The following is a 25586-nucleotide window of genomic DNA, read 5'->3' on the forward strand; positions in this document are numbered from 1 at the left end:
CCAGATGAAGAAGAGAATGATTCTATGGGGGCTACTATTTCGGTTCACTGCTACGCCCATCCACACACCAGCCTGCGGCCTCGGTACCACCCGGGCTACGGGTACTGGTACCGGGGCGGGGCAGCACGGCTCCCCTCGCCGCCTCCCCGCCGGCCGGGGCGGGCCGGGCCAGCCGCAGCCGCTCTCCCATCGCCCCTCCGCGCCGGCCCGCGGAAGCACCGGGGCCCGCTGGGGAAGCGGAAAAGCGGCTGCCGCGCACGCGCACCTCCTCGTGGCGCCCGGCCGGCCCCCCCTTCCCCTCCGCGCGCGCCAGCGCCCCGCCCGGCCCCGCCCTCCCAAGTGCGGCCCCTCCCCTGCGCAGGGGCCGCGGCTGCCACAGCCGCCTCCGCCGCCGGGAGCCGCCTCGTCCGCCCGGCCTCAGGGCCGCCGCCGCCCCGTCATGTCCGAGGCGGGCCAGGAGCTTGTCCACCTGGTGTGGGGCAAGAAGGCCGGGCCCCGCGGACTGGCCGACACCATCTTCTGCCGCTGGGCGCAAGGTACCTGCGTGCGCCGTCCCCCGGCCCCGCTCCCCGCCCGGCCCTTCCCCTCCCCGGTGTCTGCCCGGCCCTCTGCCCCAGTCCCCCCCCCGTTCCCCAGGGCCCTTGCTCGGCCCTCGGCCCGCCCCGCAGCTCTCGGCCCACCTGCCCGGACACACCCACAGCTGTCCCCGCCGGCCGCACGCCCGCCTCCGCGGGGCGCCGCGTCGCCCGTGTCCGTGTGTCCGGGAGGGGAGGCGGCCCCGCCGCGCCGCCGTGGAAGGGGACGGGGGGTCGTCGTTGTCGTTCGTGTTCCCGTCACCGGCAACTCCGCGTGTGGCCCACGGGAAAAATGATGCAGCAGTTTCACTGGCTGAGCGTTATTTTTTTTGCAGCCTGGTCGTCTTTTGACACAAACCTGCAAAGGAACTTGAAACAGTGGGGAGGGAGCTGCGCTTCTGAAGTGTATCTCACAGCATCTTGTGCCGTTATTTACACAGCTTGTGGGAACATGAACACGAGTTGTCTGGGTTTTTTTTGGGGGGGGGGGAGGGGGTAAGAACGTGGGAGTCATAAATAGACGTGGCGAAAGTGGGGGCAAGCTTGGGACAGAGACCCACACGTTGTTTTAAACTGGTTCTTCCGCGGTGGAAGCAGGTGCATGCCGTCTTTAGGATGGGGCAAGAGATAAAGCAAAACAACCGTGGAACCTGGGGTGTTTGTAAGGTGTTTTTTTCCATATTTAAATTATGCAACCTACACATAGTTTCTACTTGATGGAGACTTTCTGGTATTCTTCCAAAACTGCAGTTGCAGGGTGTAGTAGAGAGACTTGATGGTAAAAATGATGTGCAAGAAATCAGTCTGTGTACCTGTCCTGGCTGAAAGAAGGGAGTAATAGCCTTCTCTGTAACTTCCTGTGGGTTTTGAAGAGTCCTAGTAATGGTTATGAACATCATAATAAAAACACCACTAATTCCTGGAGAAAATCCCCAAACGATAGTGGTATTTATAGATTAAAAAAATAATCTAATGCATTCAGGTCTCAGGGTACAGTTGGCCGAAACAAAAGGATGTTTTTAGTGTTCTCTGTTCCTTGCTCTTCTGTTTGTGTTTTCTTAACATGAGTTTTGTCATCTCTGTAGTTTCAGTAGATGCATGTGTGATGTTGATTTGGGAGCTGCACAGCTTCTCCCCTCTCACGGGACTCGGACTGCATTACCAGACTCTCCTGTCTTTTTCCTTAGGATGATTTGTATTCAGATAATTCAGTGAGAAATAGTTGGGGGAAAAAACACTAAATTATTTCCAAGGTCTAGAATTTAAGCAGCCCTAATAAAGTGCTACTTTTCTTACTGAATTGATTATTTTTATTGAAATATAATTACTTTTTAAAATATCTCAAATTTTGGTAGAGTGTTGCGGTTTCAGTACAAGGTTTTTGTGAAGTCAGAAAAAGCAGTGTTAAAATGCGTAATTATTTCTTTAACTAGTAATGTTGGATTACCAAAATTGACATTTTTCAAGATAGTTTTTATAAGAATTTTTAGCAGTTTTGGTACTTACTGGAATGCATGCTGTGATGCCCCACACCTATGATCCTGTGAAAGATTAATGGAAAAGGCCTCTCATGTTCTTGGTGGGCCCTGGAAGGGAGCTATTATTTCTTACCTGTCTTTGAGAAAAGTCCTGTAACTATACTGTGTAGTATATCTGTTTCCTTCTCTATATTCTCTTTCATACAGTCAACTTCATGTAGTAAAACCACATGACAGTAAGCTAGTGTGTTGTTTGGAGGTCTTGTGCTGGGAATCAAAAAAGTCGGTCTCTATTCCTTATGTTGTGTAGCAACATAATATATTTATTTCAATTTCTGTTCTGTTGAAGAAGTTCTGCACCATTTACCTGCTGCAGGAGTCTTGTCAGCACTGACTCGTCAAGATTAAAAAACTCCTAAGCATAAAAATCAAGCTTTATTATTTCCACAGACTACAAAGTTTAAAAGACAGACCCTCGTTTCACATCATATGCACAGAAACTATCAAACAACTAGTTTGGTGTTTGGGGTTTTTTTTGTAGTTTGGGTTTGGGTTTTTTTAAGGGTGTAGTGCCAACACTGGTTTTTATTTCAGATACTTTCTGAATGTTGTCTGATCCTTTCTCAAACCATTTGGAAGTTAAGAACTATAATTTACAGTTGGAAAGAAAAGTAGAGAGTAGGGAGGGTGTTGAGTAATGTAAGACTCGAACCAGTCAGTTTCTTGGTAAAGATAGCAGTTTTCTGGGAATCCTTGTCATGCACCAAACTCAGTAACCATCGTATTTGTTTGGTCAGAATTGAAGGCAGGCTGATCTGCGGGCAGTTAGCAGAACTGACCTAGCTAATGTGGATATGCTGTTTGAAGTTAGTGACAGTAACTCCCCCAGTTTGCTGCATTGGCAGCTTTAAATATATTGGTTTGATTCCTGATTTAAAGGCATGGCTGCAAAGCTGTTGTTGCAGTAGTTGGTTTTGTTTTTTTTTTTTTGTTTTGTTTTGTTTGGGGGGCTTTGGGGAAGGGGGTGTTTATAGCTGCTTTTTTTTTTTTTTTTCTTTATAGTTGCAGCAGAATTTGCAGTTTGAACTTCACGAATACTGTTTTCCAGAATCCTCAAAGTGGACACAGAATGTAGTGCAAAGGCTTGGTTCTGTACTTCAGTGTTTCTTGGCATAAATATGGTAACTTGGGAAGGAGTTAGGAGGAGGACTGAACCCTAAAGAAACATACCCATATCGGGAGTGATTTTCTTCGTTGATCCAAGAGGCAAATGCCATTCATAAAGGGACTCTTCAGACCAGCCTTAAGGCATGCAGCATCAGGCCTACACAACTATGAATGTCTGGCAGGTTTGAGCACAGCATCCTGTCAGAATTACCTAAGCTGTTTTCCCACTGGTCTTTGGAAAGAAAGATACGGGCCAATCTTTTGAAAACAACTATTTAACTGCAAAAACATAGCAGGAAAGTTTTAATACTGTAGTTCATGTATATATGTATCATGTACAATGTAAAAAAGTCCATTTTATCTGGATCCTCTTTCAGCCTGAGAGCTGGGAGCATAGATAGAAAAGACAAGTTGTCATTCTCTCCTATTCTCTGTAGGTTTCCTGCTTCTTACATGCTTGGAACTCTCTTTCTGGTCCACTACATTGAAACGTCACCACATTGGTTTTTATTACATCCTTGGTTGAGGAGCTAGATCCCGTAGTAGTGGTTTTAAGTCATTGGAGCTATAATATTGTTAGACCACAATCAGGGCAGGGTTACTAGGAAATAATATCTTTACCAGACAAGCAGATACATTTTGAGCAGAAGGAGCACACTTGCCACTCTTTAAAGTCTTAAATAGAAGTAGCAATTTGAAAAGTGTTCCTCTGAGTTGAGTTTAATAATTTTTGATTAATTTTGGTGAGGGAAGAGAAATAGTCATTCGTATCTATGTAATTTCTATAAAATGTTTTGATGACTGTGATTGATAGAATATTTGCACTTGTCTGTTTTCCATCTCTTTGAGTTCCATATTACTTGGTGCAAAGAGTTAATCAGGAAGAAAAGCTTTTTTCGTTTATTATTCACAGTTAGAGTATAGACAAGTGTGGATTGTACAAAGAGCTGGAGGACGTGGTTACACCTATTGGCCCACCTCTGCCTATTTGTTGCTGCTTGTCTGCCATAAGTGTTGCCTCTTCAAATCTTCTGGTGGAACTGCTTTTGGAGCTTCTACTTTGCCGATGCCAGTTATACTTATCAAATTAAACCTTGGTCTTCAAGTCGGTGTCTATGGACTGCTTTTAAGGCATGTGTAAAAATTAAGAAGTTGGAAACCAAACTTGCTGCCAGGAATTTGCACGTCATGTGAGAAGAAAAGGCCTTGAAAGAAAGAAGTACTGATGACCACCAACTTAGAGCTTCCATTTAAGTAGAAGGTGGTGTTTCTGTTTAAGTGGATGTTGGTAATTCTGCCAGTAGGAAGTGCTAACACAAGCCATACTACTAGCAAATGTGAGGCAACAGTAGTTTTTTGAAAAACAGTAGGGATGTCCTCCTGAGAAGAGCTACCTAACAGCCTTCTCTAGGGAAGAATTCTGTTCTCCATTTTACACTGGTAGACTTTTTTCTTCTTTCGTCTCTTGGAGTAGCATATTGGTTTTGGGGTAATGATGCTGTCATTACAGAGAAAATAACCCCATCTTGCTGCTTTAGACTGCCAAATGCCTTTCTATTGTATATGAGATTTAAATGTTTATTTAATGCATTAACATAATGCAGAGTTATCTTAAAATAATGGGTTCACTCTGAAGGCTGAAAAACCTCTTGTGAAGCTTGCTGAATGAAAAGTTAGGCTTTGGAACAGAAATACAGGTTTTTGAGAGACCGTCTGTGTCAGTAAATGTAAGTAACAGCCCTTTCAGCACTGTTAAACTGGAAAGAGAATAGATAGTACCATCCACTGTGAAAAAATGGGGTGTGAACATGTAGGTGAAGTTTTTAAGAAGATCATATTTTCTGGCTAATGGGCATGATGACTAATGATGTAGTTGGAGTACACATAGAGCAGTAAGAATTTGAAATGCCCTGTAACACAATTACCTAAACAGTTAGTAAACCCTGAAACTCTGCTGCTGCCTGGGCCCAAAAAGGAATATCTGGAAAGACACTGTCCTTACTTTAAGAAAAGATAAAGTGCTAGTCAGTCCATTCTTTATTCTGGATAAGTCTGATGGGCTTAAAGAAAATAAAAGGTCTTGAGGAATGCTCCCATAGAAGGCTTTTATCAGGGTTTAGTGCTAGCCTACTAGGTAATTTGGATATGTTCCTCAAACCCTTCCAGGACTTCCTGGCTCTTTATCCACAAACCATTAAGTGGGAGTTTTGTTGTGGTATTGCTGTAGTAAACGCTCCTTTCTGTGTATGTGAAAAAAGTTGTTTGGCTTGGGTTGGATTTTTTTCCCTACAGAAAATTTCAGTAGTTCGTTTACTATAAAAACACACTTTGAAAACCCAAAGCCATATGCAAAATGTGTCTATCATTCTACACCCAGCTCTAGAGAAAGGATGAAATATTAAGACATGTTGCAAACCTTGTATTTGGGTAATAATGGATTGTTCTAATGTTTCTGTCAGGCATTTCTGGTATTCCAAAAGAGAAGAAGAAATATGCTTCCATGGTGAGAGGCTGGTTCTGCAGAGAACAGGACAAAAAAATTAATAGCCCAGCATCTTTGTAGCTAGATTGATTAGGGATAGAGCAAGTTATTTTTCTAATGTGGTTAACGTTGCCTGCTCTTTAGCTACTCCCTTTGTTTCTTTCATCTAGAATTGGTTCTTGCACAGACTGGAAACAGTGAAGGTGTACAGCATCCTTTGTAAAATTGATGTTACCAATGTCTGCACTGTCTTGGATGTAAACAAACAAACAAAAAATTTTAGAAATAGGCAAATAATAAAGAGATGCAGGAAAGTGATGGGGTGGTCAGAGTAGAAGAATGAATGTGTTCTGTAGTACTTTGGACAATGATGTGAAGTGTTAGATGGAAGACAAGAGTAGGTAACTAAGCCATACATTAATTTTGGCAAACTCTATGCAGAAGATTTAAGAATTAGGTATAAGAAACGAAACATGGGCCTTGGTAAATGCTGTTTTGGGGAAATAAAGAGAATAAAACTGTGTGTTTTGTGATTAATAGTGGACAAATAATAAAAAGACAGATTTGGGAATATCATACTGACTGTAACAGACAATGTTGGGCAGTACACTGATTACCAACAGGAATCTAAACCTGCTTCTCCCCCTGCCCAGAAAAAAATTTTAAAGCAGTAGAACAGTAATGATCTTGGAAAAAATGGGGTCAATGAGGTCAAAGCAGCAGAACAGTAGTGATGTTGGGGGAAAAAAAGATTGGGGTCAGTGGGGCCTTTAATAGGGTTATAAATTAAAAGGAAGATGAATGATAATCGTACTGTTTAACATTTCTTATAGGTAAATAGTTATAGTCATGAATAAAAAAGAGGTAGATTTTTTTTTAAAGATTATTTTGCTGCATTAAATCTATTTTGCTCTTGAAATTTTATCTTGAGTGGCAAGGGCTGTATTATAGATATGCCTAAACCCACTCCCTCTTAAGCAGAAATTAGTCTGGATTAGAGATGCTAGTCTTAGGTGGTAACTAAAAGGGTGGCCAGGCCATTCCTATGAATCACATGGATGAGCCTGGAGTTGATGGGTGTTTATAGAGATTGCCCAAGGTGTAATTACTGTGGAGGGCAGAAAGGTAAGTAGGTGTGATTGCAGGCTGAGGTAGGCTTGAACCCAGCTGGACTTTACACTGCTGGGTTTTGAAATTTTGCCTGAGCTGACTTCAGATTTCGTAGAAGTTTTAAAAAAGAGGGTAAGACCAATATCCCTGAAGCCCTTAACTTTTAAGGGCTTAACAGCTTGTAGAACAAAATCGATGTTTAGTAAGCATTAAGCAGCACTCGGGTAAGAAGAAATTAAATGTTCTGTTAGGCACGACATATGTTGGTTTTGGTTTTTTTTCTGTGGTTGGATTCTGTTAAATTCTGTGTAATATCAATTTTGCATTGTCTACCTCAAATTTGTATTCACTCTGAAAGATCACACTCAATTTTCTTTATTTTTAGGTAGCAGTTTTGAAAAATAGAGCAGGGTTAATCTGAGACAGCTCATGCTTTCTATAAGAAGCCTGAAGAATGTGAAACAAATTCAAGATTTCTTAAATGTGGTTTAATGGTACCACATCCAAGTATGTTTTTCTTCTGCAGTGGCTAAATCATTAAAACAACTAAAAAAAGCCTGGTGTTTGCAGTGTGTTTAGATGGCATGCAGTCACGCTTCAAAGTAGAGGAAGCTTTTAATATCATAAACCTGCATAAACTAATTCAGAAAGTTTAAAGGACTGGTAATATTTCTTATTAAAGCATGTTAACAGGGTTAATGAGTGCAAACTTTGGTTGAAGTATGGATTAATGGAGCTTCGTTGCTGCATTAGGTAATGCGAGGGACTTAAGTACATAGGATTGATCTGCATGTGTGTTTTGAATATAAAATAAACCTTCATAATGCACATTTGCACATTCAGTTAAAAAAAACCAAACGCTGGAGCCTTCTGCCAGACACAGAGGAAAACCCATTTTTTTAAAGAAGAATTGCTACATTGATCCATCCTTAAAAAAAGTCACGTTGTTGAACAGCAATCATTTATGTGATGAAATATGGCCCATAAAACATGCAGTAGTCCTCTCTTGTGCTGGTCAGGGTGATGTACCTGTCATGCAATAGTGTGGAAGTCTGCTCTGGGGACATGCATTTCCCCAGTACAAATTCACATCCAGGGATTAGGGATGCTTTTGGTATGTCAGCATGTAATGATACAAAATTGGAAAAAGGACAAATTGTGGGAAAGAAGCATTGAATATTCTTTGTGCTGAACCTGACACTGCTGCGAAAATATGCATGTGTCCCCCCTTTCTCCCTGCCTCTACTTGCCCGTGCTTGCTGGGTTGCTGACTACGGTTGCATGGTTTCTAGATTACATTGAACTAGAGTCACTTCAGCACAATAAGATCAGCACTTAGAAAATAATGGAAACTATCACTCACTGTGGGTAGGTTGCTGTGTGTCTGCTTCATCAAGGTAATTATCCATGTATATGCACCTATCTATGAGAAATGCAAGCTGTGAATCACCGTATGTTGAAGAAAAGTTTAAGAACAAGGTAGTAACAAACAATTTAGCAGTAATTGCTCCAGGATTTTCTCTGTTATATGGCTGTAAGGTAATTCTGAAATACAAATACATTAAAGACAGAGGGAGGGGGAAAGGAGTGATCTTGCAGCTCAATAAATATAGTGGATCTTCTGTGAAAGAACACCATTAAGAGGCTTGCTTCAGGGGTTACGAGTGAATATTTCAGTTACTCAGCATAATTTGATCTTAATAGGAAGCACTAATAAGCCAAAAATGAGATCAGTGGGTGGCATACTGTGCCCTTCACAGGGAATAGAAATGTGTTATGCATGTTCAGTGAAGGTCCAAAGACCATCTTTGTTTTACATATGTAAAATGAAATATTATCACAATTTTTATTTGACTTATAAGAAATAAACCGTAATAAAACAAAAATTATGGTTAATGTATTCAGCCACCTGTGTTCTAGTGACAGTTTTACTGTTAAGAATCCTTTTCTTTATAACCCTAGCTGTTGGCCTCTTCTGGTCATGATTTCATTGCTGAGATAAATAATTTCTGTGCTTTCACCTGTATTCATGACTTTTTTTCTTCAGATAGTTGAACCACATTCTGTTGTATTATCGGGGAGAAAAAATCTTGAAAACTTGCCTAATTTTTAGAGGAGAATAAATCAGGTGTCATTTCTGTTAGGGAAGGAGTATACATAAACATGTGCTTGTTTATATATTTCACTAAATATACTCATTTTTCATTTGACAGGATTTGTCTTTAGTGAATCTGAATCAACTGCATTAGAACAATTTGAAGGTGGCCCTTGTGCAGTGATTGCACCTGTACAGGTGAGATGTTTTTATTGTAGAAATGGTTTAAAATTAGTAAGCCAAAAATCTATCCTTTTCTCTATGTATGTGGAACTAAAATAAATATTAGAAGAATTGCAGATCAGTTGTATTTGGATTTCGTAGTACAGTGTGGATAAGACAAAAAACTCAGTAGAAAGGCAGAGATGGTCTGATTTTGAACTATAATTTTACAGAAGTGGATTTGTTTGAGAAAGTGGTGCAGGTTGATCCGAGCAGAGGTTAACTTTGAAGTGGGTAATGCAGGATAAAGGGGGAAAATAAAAGATCAGATATAAATGTAATCCTAATCCTTTCTCATTTCTCAAATTCCCTGTCCTTAAGAAGGTTAGTATCTGTGTCACAATCGCTGCTTTAGCAAACTGTATTAGAAGGATTTGAAGTAATCTGTTTTTGAACCTGTCAAGATTTGCTATGTGAGAAAAGGAGAAATGTTAGCAGAATAGTTGGAAGTATGTCAGGTGCATATATTTTATTCTGGATACATGTTTAGGATTTCACTTATGCTTCAGATATGCTCAAACAACTGTGATTGTGATTTTATTTTTGTTTTCTTACTCCACTTGTAAGTTTCTAGGGCAATTCTGACTCCTGTATAGATGTTATGACCTGTAGGCTGGATCCGTTCTGCTAGAGCAGTTTGTCTAATCTGTGACTGCACTTCATTCTCTCAGGAGCATCCTGTAGAATCAGGCAGACACCGAGTCATGGGCCAGATTACTTTTTCTAATAACCCGCTCTTGACTTTTCTTATACACAGATCAAATTCTGCAGGTATGTCTAGGTCTGAGTTGAGGCCTTGCCCACTGATAGGGAAAATTAAAGTTGTGTAGCGGAGTTAATCTGATCATGAATGGGAAGGTGTGTGGGTCAGACAACTGACGTTGTGGAGCATCTCTGGTGTGTGTAGTGCCATAAGTCCTCTGTTATGGTTACTTCAAGATGTTATGAACACTGTTCCCACCAAAACACTTGTACCACAGGAAGAAGCACCACTTGTTTAGGTTGTAAACAGTCAATAGAAAAATATTTTATTATGAATTGCACTCTGTAACATGGCTGTGTCTAGTTCTGTGGTCTTAAAAACAGATGTACAGTGTCTCTGACGTTAGAATTACAAGTCTTTAATTTGGAGGAGTGGAGCGAGTAAAGAATAGGACCAGCCAGCTCCTTAAAGGTAGTGCCAAGTCTTTACTGTATCAAATGTTCTTATAGACAATGGATTTGCAGATTTATATGTAGTTCAACTTCCTTGAAATTAAGTAGTTAAAGCATGCTTAAAAGTGAGATGAATTTGAGGTAGGGAGGGAGGAAGTGATCAAACAGATCTTGCAGTGCCTACTGCTGCTGTGAATTACTAAAAAGAGTGTGCAAAAGATCTGTGATGGGAGAACAGTGCCAGTCTGTCGGGGAAGAAGTGAAAGTTGAAGCATCTGTTTTTAAGGTAGTGCAAGTACCTGAAACAGCATCTTAACAGAGTAATTACAAGACCAAGACTCTACTTCCCAAAGTTTGTTCTTTCATTGTTCCTTCTCTTTAACTTTGAGTCTATTCTTCTAATTGCAACATTAGCGTTGATAGAAAACAAAGTAGGGATATGCATATGCATAGTTTTTCGTTAGTCTGGTATGCGAATTATGAATTGCAGTGGTTAAAAGAGATGGGCTTTTTACTCCATCAGTGCAGTCCTTTGAGTCTGGAGATGTTTATGTAAATATCCACTCTGTGTATTTGAAGCGTACTTGAGGTTTAAACTCAGTGTTGAACATAAGTATGAGGCCACCTTTGTAGTTAGTTTGAATGGGAAAAATCAGTAAACAGTGCAGGCTCAGGGTCTCCTACTAAATGATGAGCAGTTTGAAACCCTTCTAATAACATACAAAAATGCTTTGTGACATGATGTGGAAGTTGGTGTGTCTTGTATTTTAATATTATTTTATGTTTTGGTAACAAAGGCATTCCTTTTGAAGAGGCTTTTTGCCAGTGAAAAGTCTAATTGGAGAGACTGTCCAGGTACTGAGACATCTTTTTCTCATTTTTTTCCATTTGAATTATTTGTAAAGCATGTCCTAGTACAAAGAATTTGAAATATTTTACACTTTATTTTGAAGTGTGCTCCCATGCCATTTTATGAGTCATACAGTATGTATGCATGTCTCTAAACTCCCATTTGTGAGGGCTATGCCTGTCCATAGTACTTCTGTGTTTTATAAATATTTAATTGAAATCTATTATTAGAAAAGGGAATGGATTAGAAATCATATTAAACCAGATTTTTCTAAAGACAGCTTTATAATTATTTGGTCCAGTATAGTGGAACAGCAATTAACATTAATAATTAATAAGATAAAAGTAATAAACTCAATTATTTAGATAACAATATATTAAAAAAGATACTAGTAGCTTATATAACATACTGATTAGCAGCAACTGAACTCATGTAGGTTTCTGATCTTTCAGAAGAGGACCAGAAGAACCTTCTCTGTCACACATTATGTGACATTTTGGAAATGGCTTGCTCTGATAATTCAGAGTCGTACTCTCTGGCAACATGGATAAGAGGAAAAACAACTGAAGAAACTGCTAGTATTTCTGAAAGTCCTGCAGAATCTAGTCGTCAAGAGGAACAGCCTTGTAAGATGTATTTCTATACTAAATTACCCATCACTTAGTGAAGTATTATGGTTTTTTTGAGGGGCCACTGCTTATTGTTATTACACAGATGGGTTTTTCGCCTTTGTGATTCCATTAGCAACAGATGGATTTTTGTCTGTTGTGATTGGAGGCATTGATCCTTCTTGTTGAAAGGAATGTGCTATCTATAACTGGAGTTCTTACATGTCTTTCTTTTGAATTTGAGCAATTTCCATAATTTTTCAATTTTACTGGGACCTGGTGTGTCTTTAATTTGGAAAAATCTACATGCTTCCTAACACTGGAGGAATATTTTGATGTGTTACTTGTTGCTTTATTTCAGAAGAGCTTTTGTAGGAAATTCTGCAATGCTTGATCTGTTCTAAAATATTCTGGATCCCCTGTTATGGAGAAGTAGTCTTTTTTCCTTTGTTCGATTATATGCAGTACTAAACCAGCTTAATCAAATCTAGTAGATTAAAGAGGGTTTGAGGCTTTTTAAGTTAGAGTTTTTTGCTTGCTTGTTTTTTGGAAATGTCTTGATTCCTTCATATCCAGCTTGATATTTTGCATAGCTACAATAACTGTCATAACTATTGTTTCCCAAACAGTTTGAAGAAGATTCTGTACAGTTCCATCCAAGGCATTAAATGGGGTTTGGGTTGATGGCAAATTGAACATGAGTTAACAGTGTGCCCTGGCAGTCAAAATGGCCAACTGTGTCCTGGGGTGCATCAAGCACAGCACAGCTATCTGGTCGAGGAAGGTGATTGTCCCACTCTACACTGCAATGGTGAGGCCCCACATTGAGTACTGTGCAGTTTTGGGTACCTCAATACAAGAAGGACGTCAAGCTGTTAGAGTGTGTCCAGAGGAGAGTGACCAAGATGGTGAAAGGTCTTAGGAGGAGCAGCTGAGGTCACTTGTTTTGTTTAGCTTGGCGAAAGGAAGGCTGAGAGGTGACCTCATCACAGTACACAGCTTCTTCAAGGAGGCAGAAGAGGGGGAGGTGCTCCAGAGCATCTCCTCTCTCTGGTGACCGGTGATAGGACATGAGGAAATGGAATGAAGCTGTGTCACGGGCTGTTCAGACTGAACGTTAGGAAAAGGTTCTTCACTGAAAGGGAGGTCCATCAGCACCAAGCCTGTCGGAAGGAGCAACTGGAGGACACTCAATCATGTGATTTAGTGTTAGGTAGTCCTGTAAGGAGTGGGGAGTTGGATCCTTATGGGTCCCTTCTAATGAGATATTCTATGATTAGTCACTGATGTCAGGGATCCAGTGAACATCATCTGTTGCACTAAGACACAGCATCTAGTCATCTAACTGCTGTGGAGCCAGTGACACGGGAAGTTTATCTGTGCACACATGATCATTGAGACATGTATTTATTAACCTTTTATTAGGAGATATCTAACATGTTAAAAGATAAGCTTCTTTTTCTTTTAGTTGTTGTTCCAAATGTGTCCCTTAAGAAGTATGAAAAACTTTTCACATGAGAACATGCTTATAAAGGTGCCATCTTTTGATGGAAGGAATATGTTATTCTGCAGTTTGTGGCATAACTACAAAGTAAGAATTTTACAAGTAGATTTATACGTGCGCAGCTAGCTATAGCAATTAATAGTGCTGGAGCTCTTTATGTTACAAGTCGTCTTCACCTGCTTCTGTCAGATGCTCCCTGTGCTTTAGAAGGCTCAAGCAGTAATTAAAATGTTACTTAATTGAAAAAAACAAGTCACCACATAAGCAGGGGTTTTGTATTAGGAAAAAGTATAAGGTTGTATCTACAACTTTTGTGTTTAAAAGAAAAAAAAACTTCCTTTGCAAGATGATAAGGCAGTTGTAACTGAAATTCCTAATTTCCGTGGATTTTTCAGTTGTCTCTGAAACTTTTGCTCGTATTATGAAGCTTCCTTTGAAGAAAAAGTGAAGCACAGCCTAGTTATCCATGTGCTTTTACTGTCCTGGTTATTAATATATTGCCTTATTCCAAAGAACTTTTAACTGTAGAAACTGTTTAGCAAAAAGTCTTATTAAACACACAATCAATAATTGCTCTCAACACACAATTAATGAACTAATCCATTCTGTTGCATATCTACCTTTTTCATATTTCTGTACAAGTCTGCAAGTTCTGCCTGACTTGTCCTCAATACCATGGAATGTGCTTAGGAAGAGCAGGATACGTAGCATGAAGTCTACTTTTGTTATGAGCGATGTTAATCTTCATTGTTCTTATTCTACATTCCCTGCTAGACACTGAATGTACCTCTTGTATGTACTTTACAATTCAAACAGTATTTTACTTTACATGTATAATGCAGTACACTTCCTGATTTAATATATATTTGTTAGGGGTTTTTGGTTTGTTTTTCTTTTCTGTCCTGCTAGACTAGCTTCTTGCCTGGTTAAGCTTGGGACAAAGATGTGGAGAAGAAGGTATTAATAATGTAGAGTTCTGTTACTACTAGTGCAAAGGAATAAACTTATTTCTTGCTTGGTTGCTGTAATCAATAAAAATAGAAACAGGCATTGTCATAGTTGCTAGGACTTATGCATGGGAGAGTGTTACAGATACAATTCCACATGGCAGGCTACTGCTAATTGGGAATTGAATGTGGGAATATGTTTACAATAAAACCATGAAATATGATTAGACACAGCATGATAGAGCATCATTTTAAAGAGTTTCTATACAATTGCGTCTCTCATACAGCTCATGTTCTAATGCTGTTTGTTCTCTTCCTCTCCTCTAAGCACTATCTTTATTTAGCATTGTTTGGGTTACGTATAGTTACACTTTTCTTTAGGGTTTCTACTTCTTTCCCTTTGTTTCAAATAGTAGTTCTCTTACCATTTCACTCTGTTCTGTAGTAACAGAATGAAACTGCCTATCGTCCTGTTGTGTGAACAAAAGGTGGATTCGAGCACACTTACTGAATGCAATAGCATTTTTCATCTGCTTTTGTGGTGTATACCAGTGACTTGTTGGCCATGCGTTGGCTGTAGTAGTGCAAGTTCCCAGGTTCAAAATTGCTTTATATGATTTAGTCCCTCTAACTTTCTGCTTACAAAAACATACATTCTCGGAGCAGGGTTAGTTCCTTTAGCATTTTCTGCAGTTTAGTTTCATTATTTCATATTTTTTTTAAAAAAGTCTTAAAAATACATTTTCTTAAGTTTAGTTTTGCTCTTGGTAACGTAATTTTACCGAATTTTTGTAGTTTTTCCAAGTCAAAACCTAACACTTTTAGGACTACTGCTGCCGTATTTCTGAAGTAGAAAATGAAAGTATACTTTTGCTGCGGAATCTGTTGTATTTGCATGTGGGCAAATCAAGCGCTGCTTTCAAAATACAATCAGAAAGAGCATTAAAAAGCCCTTCCTGGAATTCTGAAAATTAATCAGTAGTATTAGCCTTATAACTTCAGGTCTTTAATGAATTATATGCAGCCAAATTCAGTAGCTACGCGATCAGACATTTTTAAAATATTCAGCATTAAGTGGCCTTTATCAGAAAGCTCTTTTGTATTATTCTTCTAGTAAGAGTATAAAGTTCTTGTGGACCTGAAGGGCACTAAAGACTGCTAGAGTCTTAATGTTTGAAAGCTGATAGAATTTGATAATTGCGCAACTGGCGAGTATAACTTCCCCGTGGTAAAAGAAAATTTGATTTTAAAAGTTCATTTCATCTCTTTGGTTTGGAAATGTTCAGGGGAACAAAGGTATAAAGCCTGTGTTGAACTTGGGAAGACACTAATGCTGTATTTTTTTTCTGTCTTGGACACGACTCTTACTTGAAAAGCTGTTTTTCCATTATTGAAAGAAACCAATGAGAACTTCTTTAAAACCAGGATGTATAACACTGTATAGAATAATTCTACTCGTTTGCTTGTAATAAATAAACATGAAAAGGGGGGAAAAAGAACCCCACAACAAAACAACATTTCAGTAACAGAAATGTATATATGAAGAAAAAATACAGCTTACCTACATTGATAAAATGATCCAAATAATCATGCTTGCTTTTCTAGGAAATAATACTACTTCTTGACCTGCAGAATTACGTTTACAGTATGCATATGCTTGATGACCTTGTGACAGCCAAGTTTTGTACAAAATCAACAGCTTAGTATTTGACAAATATTTTCAAGGCTACACACTCCAGTGGCTTTGTGCTTTTAATAAATTGATTAGTCCAAATAGAAATGTTCTCACTAATTTGTATGGTGGAATCTTAATGCTGTGGTAAATTAGTTTATACTAATCACTTAAAAAATTAAATCTCAAGGGAGGATTAAAAATATAATTAAAGCTTGAAAGAATACTAGCTTGCTGTGTGTATCTTGTGTCATTTTTTTGCCATGTGTAGTGCTGAAAAGTGTCTCTTGTGTATAGCTGCCTTGGCTGTCGAAGAGCTTGGCTTTGAGCGATTTCATGCATTAATTCAGTAAGTAATATGTTGGAACATTTAAAATACAATATTTTGAAGTAACACTAATATTCACAGCCCTGAAAGGGGTATGTTGAGGAACTTTTTGTGTTACACATCAGGTTAAGCTTAGATTTCAAGTTTTGGTTTGGGGGTTTTGGTTGTTTTTCTTTGCTGTTTAAGATGGAACATTTTGAGCATAAGCATTAGGCTTTAAAATAAAACTGGAGCAATGTAATGTGGGAAATTTGCCAAATAACTTGTGCTTTTCAAGTATATGAGCACATCTAATTAAGATTCACATTTAAGTTGAAGATGTTAATCCTCAGTATTTATATCTCGTCTTCACAAGTAATTCTAGCTGAAAAACTTTATACATACTGAAAAAAAAAGTGATCTAGTATTTCTCCTGATTTGAGACAACATAAGAAACACTTATAAAAATATTTCATTTCTAAGACTGATTTTTGTTTCATGCTTTAAAAGCTGTTCTCTTTTGGGGGTCTAAATACAGCGCTTACAGTTCTGGTACTAGTTGTAATCATTATACAAATAAATCCCCAAAGAGGAAATAAAGAGCAACAGAATTTCAAAAAACACTTGAGATGGAAAATGTTGCTAATTAGAACTGCAATAACTACTGGTTATCATATCAGTAGTAATTATAGTTTGTTCTTTAAACCCATTGTCATATGAAGAAAGATGAAAGAGGAGGGTATAAAATTTTTGTAACATTATCTGATCAAAACACTAATTTCCTGCTCCCCCCACCCCTCCCACTCACCTCCTCCATCTTTGCACTTGCGGTACCCTCTTCAGTTTTTCTCAGTCTTTCTCACTGAAAATGAACACTGGCATATGCCTTCAGAGCAAGCAGAGTGATGGATTTCAGAACTGACTTTGCCTTGCATACCTTGTGTGCCATGTATACCTATTGATAATGAAAGGTGGATTAAAAATCTCGAGTGTTAGCCAGAATAAACCCATCTATGGAGATATATTTTTGCAAATGCTTGTTTCTTTTTTAAACAAGGCTTAATAAAAGTATGCAAGAAATCAAAAAGAAAATTAACACACCTAAGTTTGTCCAAGATAAGCAGAGATTGTGATCTAGTTTGAGTTAATGCAACCTGATGTTTGTGTTTTGAAAAGTATTTAGCTCTATCCCAAGAAATAGAAAGTGCAATATGTCACTGGAATTTTGATGGATCTTTTCCTTTCTTCCTTTTTTTTAATTTTACTTTTTTTTCTTTTTAAACATACGATCACCTGATGTTACCTTGTCATCCAGACAGCAACGCTATTGTACAACCGGATAAGTTTCCCGAGTGTTAGTGTGCTACTCATGGTTTTGAACATTTTGGTTTTTACCAAAGCTAGAGTCTAAAATCAAATTCTCATGGGAAATGTAATAGTTACTTTGAAAGCCTGAAAGATGTTCTTACCTGATTAAGCGGAAGGGTTTTTTTCCTCCACTGTTTATGGACTGACTGTCTTTCAGAATGCTGTGTAATGCAAATTTATTTTGGTGACAGATAGACTATTCACAGTTTCAGTAACAGTGTGTTGTAGAATTACTGGTTCAAGCCCCTCTGCTCTTTCACAAGTGTGAATGACTTTATGCCTAGTGTTTGCATATAAAAACTATGTTCATTTTTGCACATTGCTCCAGAATTATTTGTCTTCCAATGGGTAAATACTAATGACTCTATGGCAGTTATAGTAACTCCAGAACAGCTGCTGTGTCATTCTGTATGTAACACCAGATTCACTCTGCTTTTACTTGGACATTTTCATGTTAGGTATTAGTAGTTCTTATTTGTGCTTTGTGACACTATTCTAATGCCTCATCTAAATACATTCTCCTTTTTTGTTGGGTTTTTCTGTCTTTAGTAAACGAGCATTCAAAAGCTTCCCTGAGCTGAAGGATGCAGTTTGGGATCAGTATTCGGTGTGGACAAACAGATTTGGTGTATTGCTCTTTCTGTATTCTGTAATACTCACAAAGGTTTGTGGGCTGTTTGATACTTTTTGTGTGCGTGTGTGTGGTTTCTTTGTTAAGAGAAAGTTTGATGTAACCCTTTGTCTGTAAAAGGTGAACACTAAACTGATAGGCTGAATCAAATCTAGGTGAATGGAGGGAATGGTGTTTTCATTCTATGTTGCAGCACATTTCCAGCATTTGAAAACTTCAGTCCTTCCCCCCCCCCCCTTTTATTGTTTGGGAGAATTATAGATTTTGGAAACATTTCCTTGTAAGTCCCTAGCATTTCTTACCAAGAGAAGTAGTGTGTTTAGGTATCAGTTCATATAAAAATATCAGCCTCCTAATGTTTTACTACTGCATTCTGTTGTTGTAAATGTTGCAAGTTATTCCTTAAAAGAGCAAAAAATTTGTAATTTTTCTGCAGGGTATTGAAAACATTAAAAACGAAATTGAAGATGCAGCTGAGCCATTGATAGATCCTGTTTACGGTCATGGAAGGTAAGCTGCAAAATATGGTTGCTACCTCTTGAAATAGATTAGTGGGCTGTTTTATGTTTCTGTAACTGATCATTCTTTTAGGAAATTATTGATATGACAACAAAGATTCAGCCATAACTTTATAATAGCTAAAAGTAACATTTAACACAGTGTACCTTTTTCACTGCTTACCCCATTTAGTGCATCGGTTCTGAGGAAATGCTTCTGTTATTGCTGAATTTTCAGAGGAATAATTCTCAAATTCAGGGCTACATTTTTATATCAGGGTGTTAGTTGAAAGAGTAGAGATGATACTAGCATCACTGAATTACAAATTAATTAATAGCTGATTAAAGGAATATAGTTAGTCAATGTCTGCTTAGCTGACCAGGTAATACAATTCTTTTTTCATTTGTTGGAGTTAACCACTTTTTCAGAAATAAATTTTATATCCCTTTTAATAGGCTATTTCTTTCTGTTATGTAGCCAAAGTTTGATTAACCTCCTGTTGACGGGGCATGCTGTTTCTAATGTGTGGGATGGAGACAGAGAATGTTCAGGAATGAGTAAGTTGGTTCTATTTTATGCTTGTTCGTATTTTTTACTTACTTTGACCTACAGATTCGGAATGTGCTCTATTTCTGTTTTGATAGTCTCCTTGTTTACTGTCCTTTGATTTAAGCAGACCTCCAATGGAAATAAAACATACTTGCACTAAATCTCTGATGTTAATATCGGTGAATACAGGATTGTCAGCTACAGGTTGAAATTATAAGAGAACTGGTGGCCTGAATAATGGAAGGGAGTGCAGTCTCTGCAAGTTGTGGAGGTTGGTCAGTACACTGGAGATAGGGCCACTATTCAGAACAGCCACATCAAGCTAGAGAAAAGAACTGACAGGAACCTCATAAAATTTACTTAAGTTCTGCATGGATGGAATAAGCCTATGCAAGAGCACAAGGCAGGATTGGCTGGCTAGGATGCAGCTTTGTAGGAAAGGACCTGAGTGAGTTGCCCATGAGGCATCAGTGTGCCAATCTGGCAAAGGCGGTTAGCTGCATTGTGGGCTACATTAGGAGGAGGATAGCCAGCAGGTGGAGGGAAGTGATGGTTCTTTCCCTCTATCTGGTGCATGCGGGACCACCTCCGGAGTAGTATGTCCAGTTTGGGCTCCCCAGTACAGGAAAGATATTGACATAGTGGAGTAAGTGCGGTGGAGGGCCACCAAAACGATTAGGGAACTTTTGTGGGTTTTTGCATTTCATCGTACAAATGGAAATGATCTGAAAGCTGGAACACTTTGGATTCTGAAGGTGTTCACATCCTCTCTCCCACTGCTCCAAAGTCTATCTCGGGTTCATCAGCACACTTATTACAGGGATTTTCTGTCATCCAAGTCATCACTTTGATAAATCACAATCTAAAAATCAAAATCTGAATTGTTAGATTATGATCAGTCTGAATTGCTCTTGCAGTTTTCCTTTACATTGGGATAATTTGTTGGTTAACAATTTACTGTTACTTTTTTTGAAATCTTTGCAGTTCATTCCCTTGTTTGTCTTTCAGATTATCTTTCTGGTGGACCCTATCCAAGTTAGAATGTTTTTATTTTCTGAGAATATTGAGCTCTTTGTGCTCAGTAGTATTCCACATTTAGGTTCTCAGTCAGTTCTGCCCTGAAAATCCAGAAGTCCCACAGAAACATCTGTCTCCCTCTGTGGGGAGAGAAGAAGCAGAATATCATCTTCAGTACATTTTAAGAATCTCGTATTATATCTCCTGTTAGGTTTTCATCAGTGGAGTAATTGAACTTAACTAATGTTGGGAGCCCTCCATTTTCTTCAAGTTCTTGGGATAATTATAGTCAAACCCAGCTTATTCATTGTCCTAAGTCTATAATCAGTATATTACAAAGTGATTCGTGTAGTCTATCAACAAGGACAAAGAACAGCCAGCACTGTTCACAACTTCTTAGGCAAGACTGAATTTTGGATACCTTGCCACATTCCCTTCATCAATCCTGTTTGTCGTCTTTTCTCCTTCAGTCATTTCTCTAGCATTTTGACTTTCTTTGGCTTCTTTTCTGCCAATGCTATGAATTTCTCTTGCAGAAAGTTTGCAGGAGTCAAAATAATGAGAACTAAATGTATTTGTTCAGTCATTCAAAAAATGACTATTTTTTGAAGTTAGCTTTTTGTATGTTTTTCTGGTTTAGTTACTGGTCACTTGCCTTAAATTCATCTGGTCAAGCAAATACAGGTTGGCAGGTTTGACATTAGTATTGTTCAGAGTTGATTGCCAGTGCTTCTTGATTTTTCCATGTATAAACGTAATGGAAAGATTTCAGGTACTTCTATGATAAGGAACTTCTGAAACTGAGGGCAGGAAAGGTATCCCTGGGCTCGGGGGAACAGTGGTGCTAAGTAGCTGCAGAAAGCAATGAATGTGTTGTGGTTCATGGCATGTTTGCAGGGGCAGCAGTGAAGCAACAGTGTGAAGATTCAGCCACGATGCAGGAACAGAAAAGATGCTGGTTAGGTGATGCTATTATCATAAGGAAACACATTTACTAAATTGAATTTCTGAAATGGCATTTGCCTGACAATTTTTATTCAGAAGTTATGTAAAGCCGCTTTCTCGTGTTCAGCTGTTTAGATAATCATTTTTTCAATTAATAAGTAAATCTTTAAAATTATTTTAAAACCATTTTAAAGGTCCTGTCAATAATTTTATCAGTGACAAAAAACATACTAAATTTCAAACTTGAGGGATTAGCAGGTAGTTTGCAGATTATACTCAGAGCTCTGACTCTTACTGTATTGCATATTTTCCAAATAGGGTAGGAGTTACTAACTGGAATTATTCTTGGTCACCACAGGTAAGAATACCACTGGAATGATGCATCTTCTTTAATAGTCTACATATTCCCCTTTTAACCTTTCTTCTTACTATAGTCTCTTCTCTTGCCACAGTTATCCACAATAGGGAGGTAGATTTTTTTGTCTTTTATTAAAGAGTGTCATTCTTATGTGATGTGTAGCAATTTAATATAAATATAGAGAATGCTGTAATAGGTTTTTCTGTTGTGTCCAAGAATTCCTGATGTGTCATGTTGTCACTAGGTGGCGGTATCCGATACGGTTGGAAAGTCGTTAGATTTTTTAAAACCGTCATTTGTTTGGACCTGATTTTTTTTTCATTTTTTTTTTTAAGGCTTGAGGTTTCTCCCTTTTTAGAAATTGGACTACGTTGCAAAAGTACTTTTCAAAAAAGGAGAAACTAACTTTCTGACAAGAGGGGTACATATTCATTTTCTTAAATGATCTCTTAATATTACCAGATCTCTTGCAGGGGTCTGGGGTTTTTTTCTGGGGGGTGACGATATTCACAGGGATGAACTTTGATTTAGAGCTGATAGTTTTCTTGTAAGTCATATAAGAGTGATTTTTGCTTTTGTGCCTGTCTTCTCAGTTGACTAATTCTGAAGGAGGCATAGGTAGACCAGTGACTACGTGCTGAAGTTAACCTGATAGCTTTCAAATACATGATGTATCTTGACTACAAGATATTCAGTTATCTGTCAAGGGAAGAAAATACTTAATCATAGAATCGTTCTGAATAATTTTCTGAGTACTAAATATTATTTATATGTGACTTTGCTGTTCTGTTCTGAGCATTAGCTCCTAAATCTGAAGCCTTAGTTTAGCAGACTGAACTTTACATTGATATTTGTGAATGATTTTTAAGAAATACATGTGATGTGTTAAAATTTAATTTTTTAATGTTCTATTGCTTACTTCAGCCATTCGTTTCCCTTCATTGCACATATAAATGTGCTAGTTCTGAAAAATAGCTCTTCCCTAGTTTGAAGGATCTTTCACTAATAGGTTTTTGGTTGTTTAATTAGGCTAATTCTCTTGCCCTCAGCTCAAAGAAAGGATGAATTGTTTCAGCATATGGTAATTTATAGCAACACAGCTAAAAGTCAGTGAGATAATGGGGTGCTGCAAAGTATTATCTGTGCCCCCCTCAATGTTTTAATTCCAAGCAAGTTTGAAGATAATCCTTAAAAGCACAGTTTCAAATCAAAGAATTCTGCACTGCAAAGAGAACCTTTTAATATGTATAGCTGACAACTCTAAGGAAGGAATTGTATTTCAAGGCCACAAAGGTAGAGAACAAGTTAGTATTTGTAAGGTTTTTGGCATTTGTTTTTTGGAGTTGGGTTTTTTGTTTGGTTAGGGTGGTTTTGGTTTTTTTTGCTTAACAGTAGAGGAAAAAGCTAAACCATGACTATAACTGTTCTGCACTGTTGCAAAATTCAGTCAGGTAAGCTTGAAGTTGGTGAAGGAAGCGTGGCATACCATGCCTAGTGCTATGAGTTACAGTGAAATGCAGAGTCGGTTTTTGGAAGTCCAGAAATATTTAGAAGAGTTTCTTTTACTTGCTATGGTCCTTAGGCTTTAGCCCATGGATAAGGGCGTCATAGTTTTATTCCTTTGTGCATGAATGGTCAATGTTAAAAAATATGGTTGAGACTTAGTGCTTTGGAGGGAACTTTCGGATATGAAAGTCAATGTGGTCTGAAAAAAGGAAATAATGGATTTTGTTAAATTGATCATGGTATATGTTCCCATGTTTATTTGCAGGATCAGGTGTGTGCTGCTTTTTATTTAGGCAGTTTGGGGACCTAGCAGAACTGTTCCGAGTAAACAGTACTTGCACTGCTGAGATGATATATATGTAAGCCCAGAGCTTCTTCAAATCTTTATGCTTATAACTAGTTTCTAAGCTTGAATTTTGAAGTACTTTCTCATTCTCAAATAAGGGTCTGTAAGTGCTCTTCCAATCAGTTGTACATAAATATTTCAGCTATTCCTGGCAGCTGTGTGTGTGTTTGAGAGCTGTATGATATATTAAGTGGAAGTCAGTACGGAATATCAAATTGCGTAAATGCTTTCTTTCCTACAAACAAAACTATTATATGCTAAGTTGTTTTATTATTCATAGTGTGAAATGATACAGGATAAATATGACCAGGGAACTCTCTCTCTCAAAAAAAAGGGGGAGTGCGGGGTAATACATACATGCATGTATATGGGATTCTTTCCTCTTCAAGATAGCTGCTTTTCTTAAATTTTTCTGAGAATAATTCTGGTGGAAGTTACAAGTACTTGATCTTCTACCAAATCCAACAACTTTTGAAAAGAGACTTATCAAGAGTAAACTTCTACAACTATTCATTTGGCTCTTACTTTATAGAGAGGGAAGTTATTAAAGTATTATTGGTTTTTGACTATATCTTGATGATTTGCTATTGTTGCTAAAACTGTATGATTTTTAAAATTGTTGTTACTTGATCAATTTTTAAAGTTAAAAAAAGGGGGCTTAAAAGAGGCTTTTCAGATTTTTCTTGTAAGTTATTTTGTTTTGTTTTGAACAGAACTTCTTGGTATACATAAACAGGCAACAGTAGGCTTTTTGACATTGATGGAATCTCTGAGATATTGTAAGGTAAGCAGTTTTCTACATCATTTAAGAATTTTATTAAGGTGGTGTGGACTTCTCAGTGTTGCTAACAGCTTCACTGTGCAATTTGAGATACTAAAAAACTTTCAAAGTATGTCGACGTTAAACCTGAGAATAATCATAGAATCATAGAACAGTTGGGGTTGGAAAGGACCTTATAATGCCACATTAAAAACAGATACATGATAAAATTGTTAAATGCATCTTGCTGAGTAAATGTTGTTGCTATTTAAATTAGAACTTTATTGCACCAATGTCATATAGCCAGGTAGAAGCTTATGTTTTTACTAACATAATGCTTAATGCAAGTTATGTAAATGGTTGTAAAACTCTGAAGGCCCACAGTGGCTTGCTGTTGCAGTTTTATTGTTCTTTTATGCTATCGCTGTCTTCCATTTAAAATAAAGGGCCATAAGTAAATAATGGTAAAACAACTATTAAGTAAATGTATTCTGAATAGAATATATTCAAGACCTAAAAGCTACTTATGTATTTATCTGTGAACATTTGAAAGTAGCTGAAGTGCAACCTAGTCCATGTTGTTTCTTTCTGTTGTGCATTTCTTGATTTAAGGTTTTTATTTGAGAAATTTTCTGCTTTACAAATACTGCTTCAAAACAGCATTACTACTCAATTTGAAAAGGCTTTTTGGTTGTTCTTGTCAATTTCTATCGAATACCTGTAGCTTAGCTCAGGGTTAAAGAGGATTATGTAGTTTGCAGAACATTGGTGTATTGACTGCAACTAACTGTCCATTTATTATGCAAATGTCAGTTCTGAATTGATTCACCCAAAACCAGCTAATAAGTCATGTGGACTTCTACCTCATTTAGCATCCAACTGTAGTATTGTTAAGCGTAAGAGTATTTATGTACAGCGTTTGAAGCATGTCTCCATCGTTGAAGTAAGGGATATTGTTGATACTACAATTTCACTGCTGTTTTATTCCTGTTAATTGTCATAAGCTATCTTGTTTTCCAAGTCAAACAAGAATCAGTGATCAAAATTAAAATCAAAGTATTTTACACTGTTTTGTCATCTTATTGGTTTATATTAGTTTTCAGAGCAGCTGGAACTCCACTAACTGAATTGTCATTAACTTGATCGCTAACTAGATGAGTTTTCTGGGTTTGCTTTGTGTTTCTGATTTTGTTGTACCTTTTTAGGTTGGCTCCTGTTTGAAATCTCCAAAATTTCCCATTTGGATACTTGGCAGTGAAACGCACCTCACAGTCTTTTTCGCCAAGGTATGTTAGATGTGATTTTTGGTAACCTCAGGCAGATAACACCACATAAATTCAAAGTTCAGATCTTGCAACAGTGTGAGTTTCATGTGGATTTAGTGTAAAAATGTAGTCACCAAACCTTTTAATTAAGCCTTCCCTTGAAGGTAGAGT

The 25586-nt window shown here is 38.0% G+C and overlaps 1 protein-coding gene across 5 annotated transcripts in view; it reads left to right on the plus strand.

Annotated features, from left to right (window-relative positions):
* The first annotated feature begins 325 nt into the window (after positions 1-325).
* MINDY3 (MINDY lysine 48 deubiquitinase 3) overlaps positions 326-25586 on the plus strand; it is a 51996-nt gene continuing 26735 nt past the window's right edge. The window contains exons 1-10 of one of the 5 annotated variants that reach the window (XM_030480099.1): positions 326-536; positions 9026-9105; positions 11082-11139; positions 11587-11760; positions 16163-16214; positions 18090-18204; positions 18608-18681; positions 19147-19226; positions 24104-24174; positions 25356-25436. In XM_030480099.1, coding sequence (XP_030335959.1) covers positions 440-536; positions 9026-9105; positions 11082-11139; positions 11587-11760; positions 16163-16214; positions 18090-18204; positions 18608-18681; positions 19147-19226; positions 24104-24174; positions 25356-25436 — 882 coding nt within the window. In that variant the 5' untranslated portion in view covers positions 326-439. Of the gene's footprint in view, positions 537-7200; positions 7320-9025; positions 9106-11081; positions 11140-11570; positions 11761-12371; positions 13334-13570; positions 14204-16136; positions 16215-18089; positions 18205-18607; positions 18682-19146; positions 19227-24103; positions 24175-25355; positions 25437-25586 lie in introns of those variants that run through there. The other 4 variants (XM_030480120.1, XM_030480110.1, XM_030480129.1 and 1 more) reach the window with 4 other exon arrangements.

This window comes from Strigops habroptila, chromosome 1 (assembly GCF_004027225.2).
Source record: "Strigops habroptila isolate Jane chromosome 1, bStrHab1.2.pri, whole genome shotgun sequence".
Taxonomy (NCBI): domain Eukaryota; kingdom Metazoa; phylum Chordata; class Aves; order Psittaciformes; family Psittacidae; genus Strigops; species Strigops habroptila.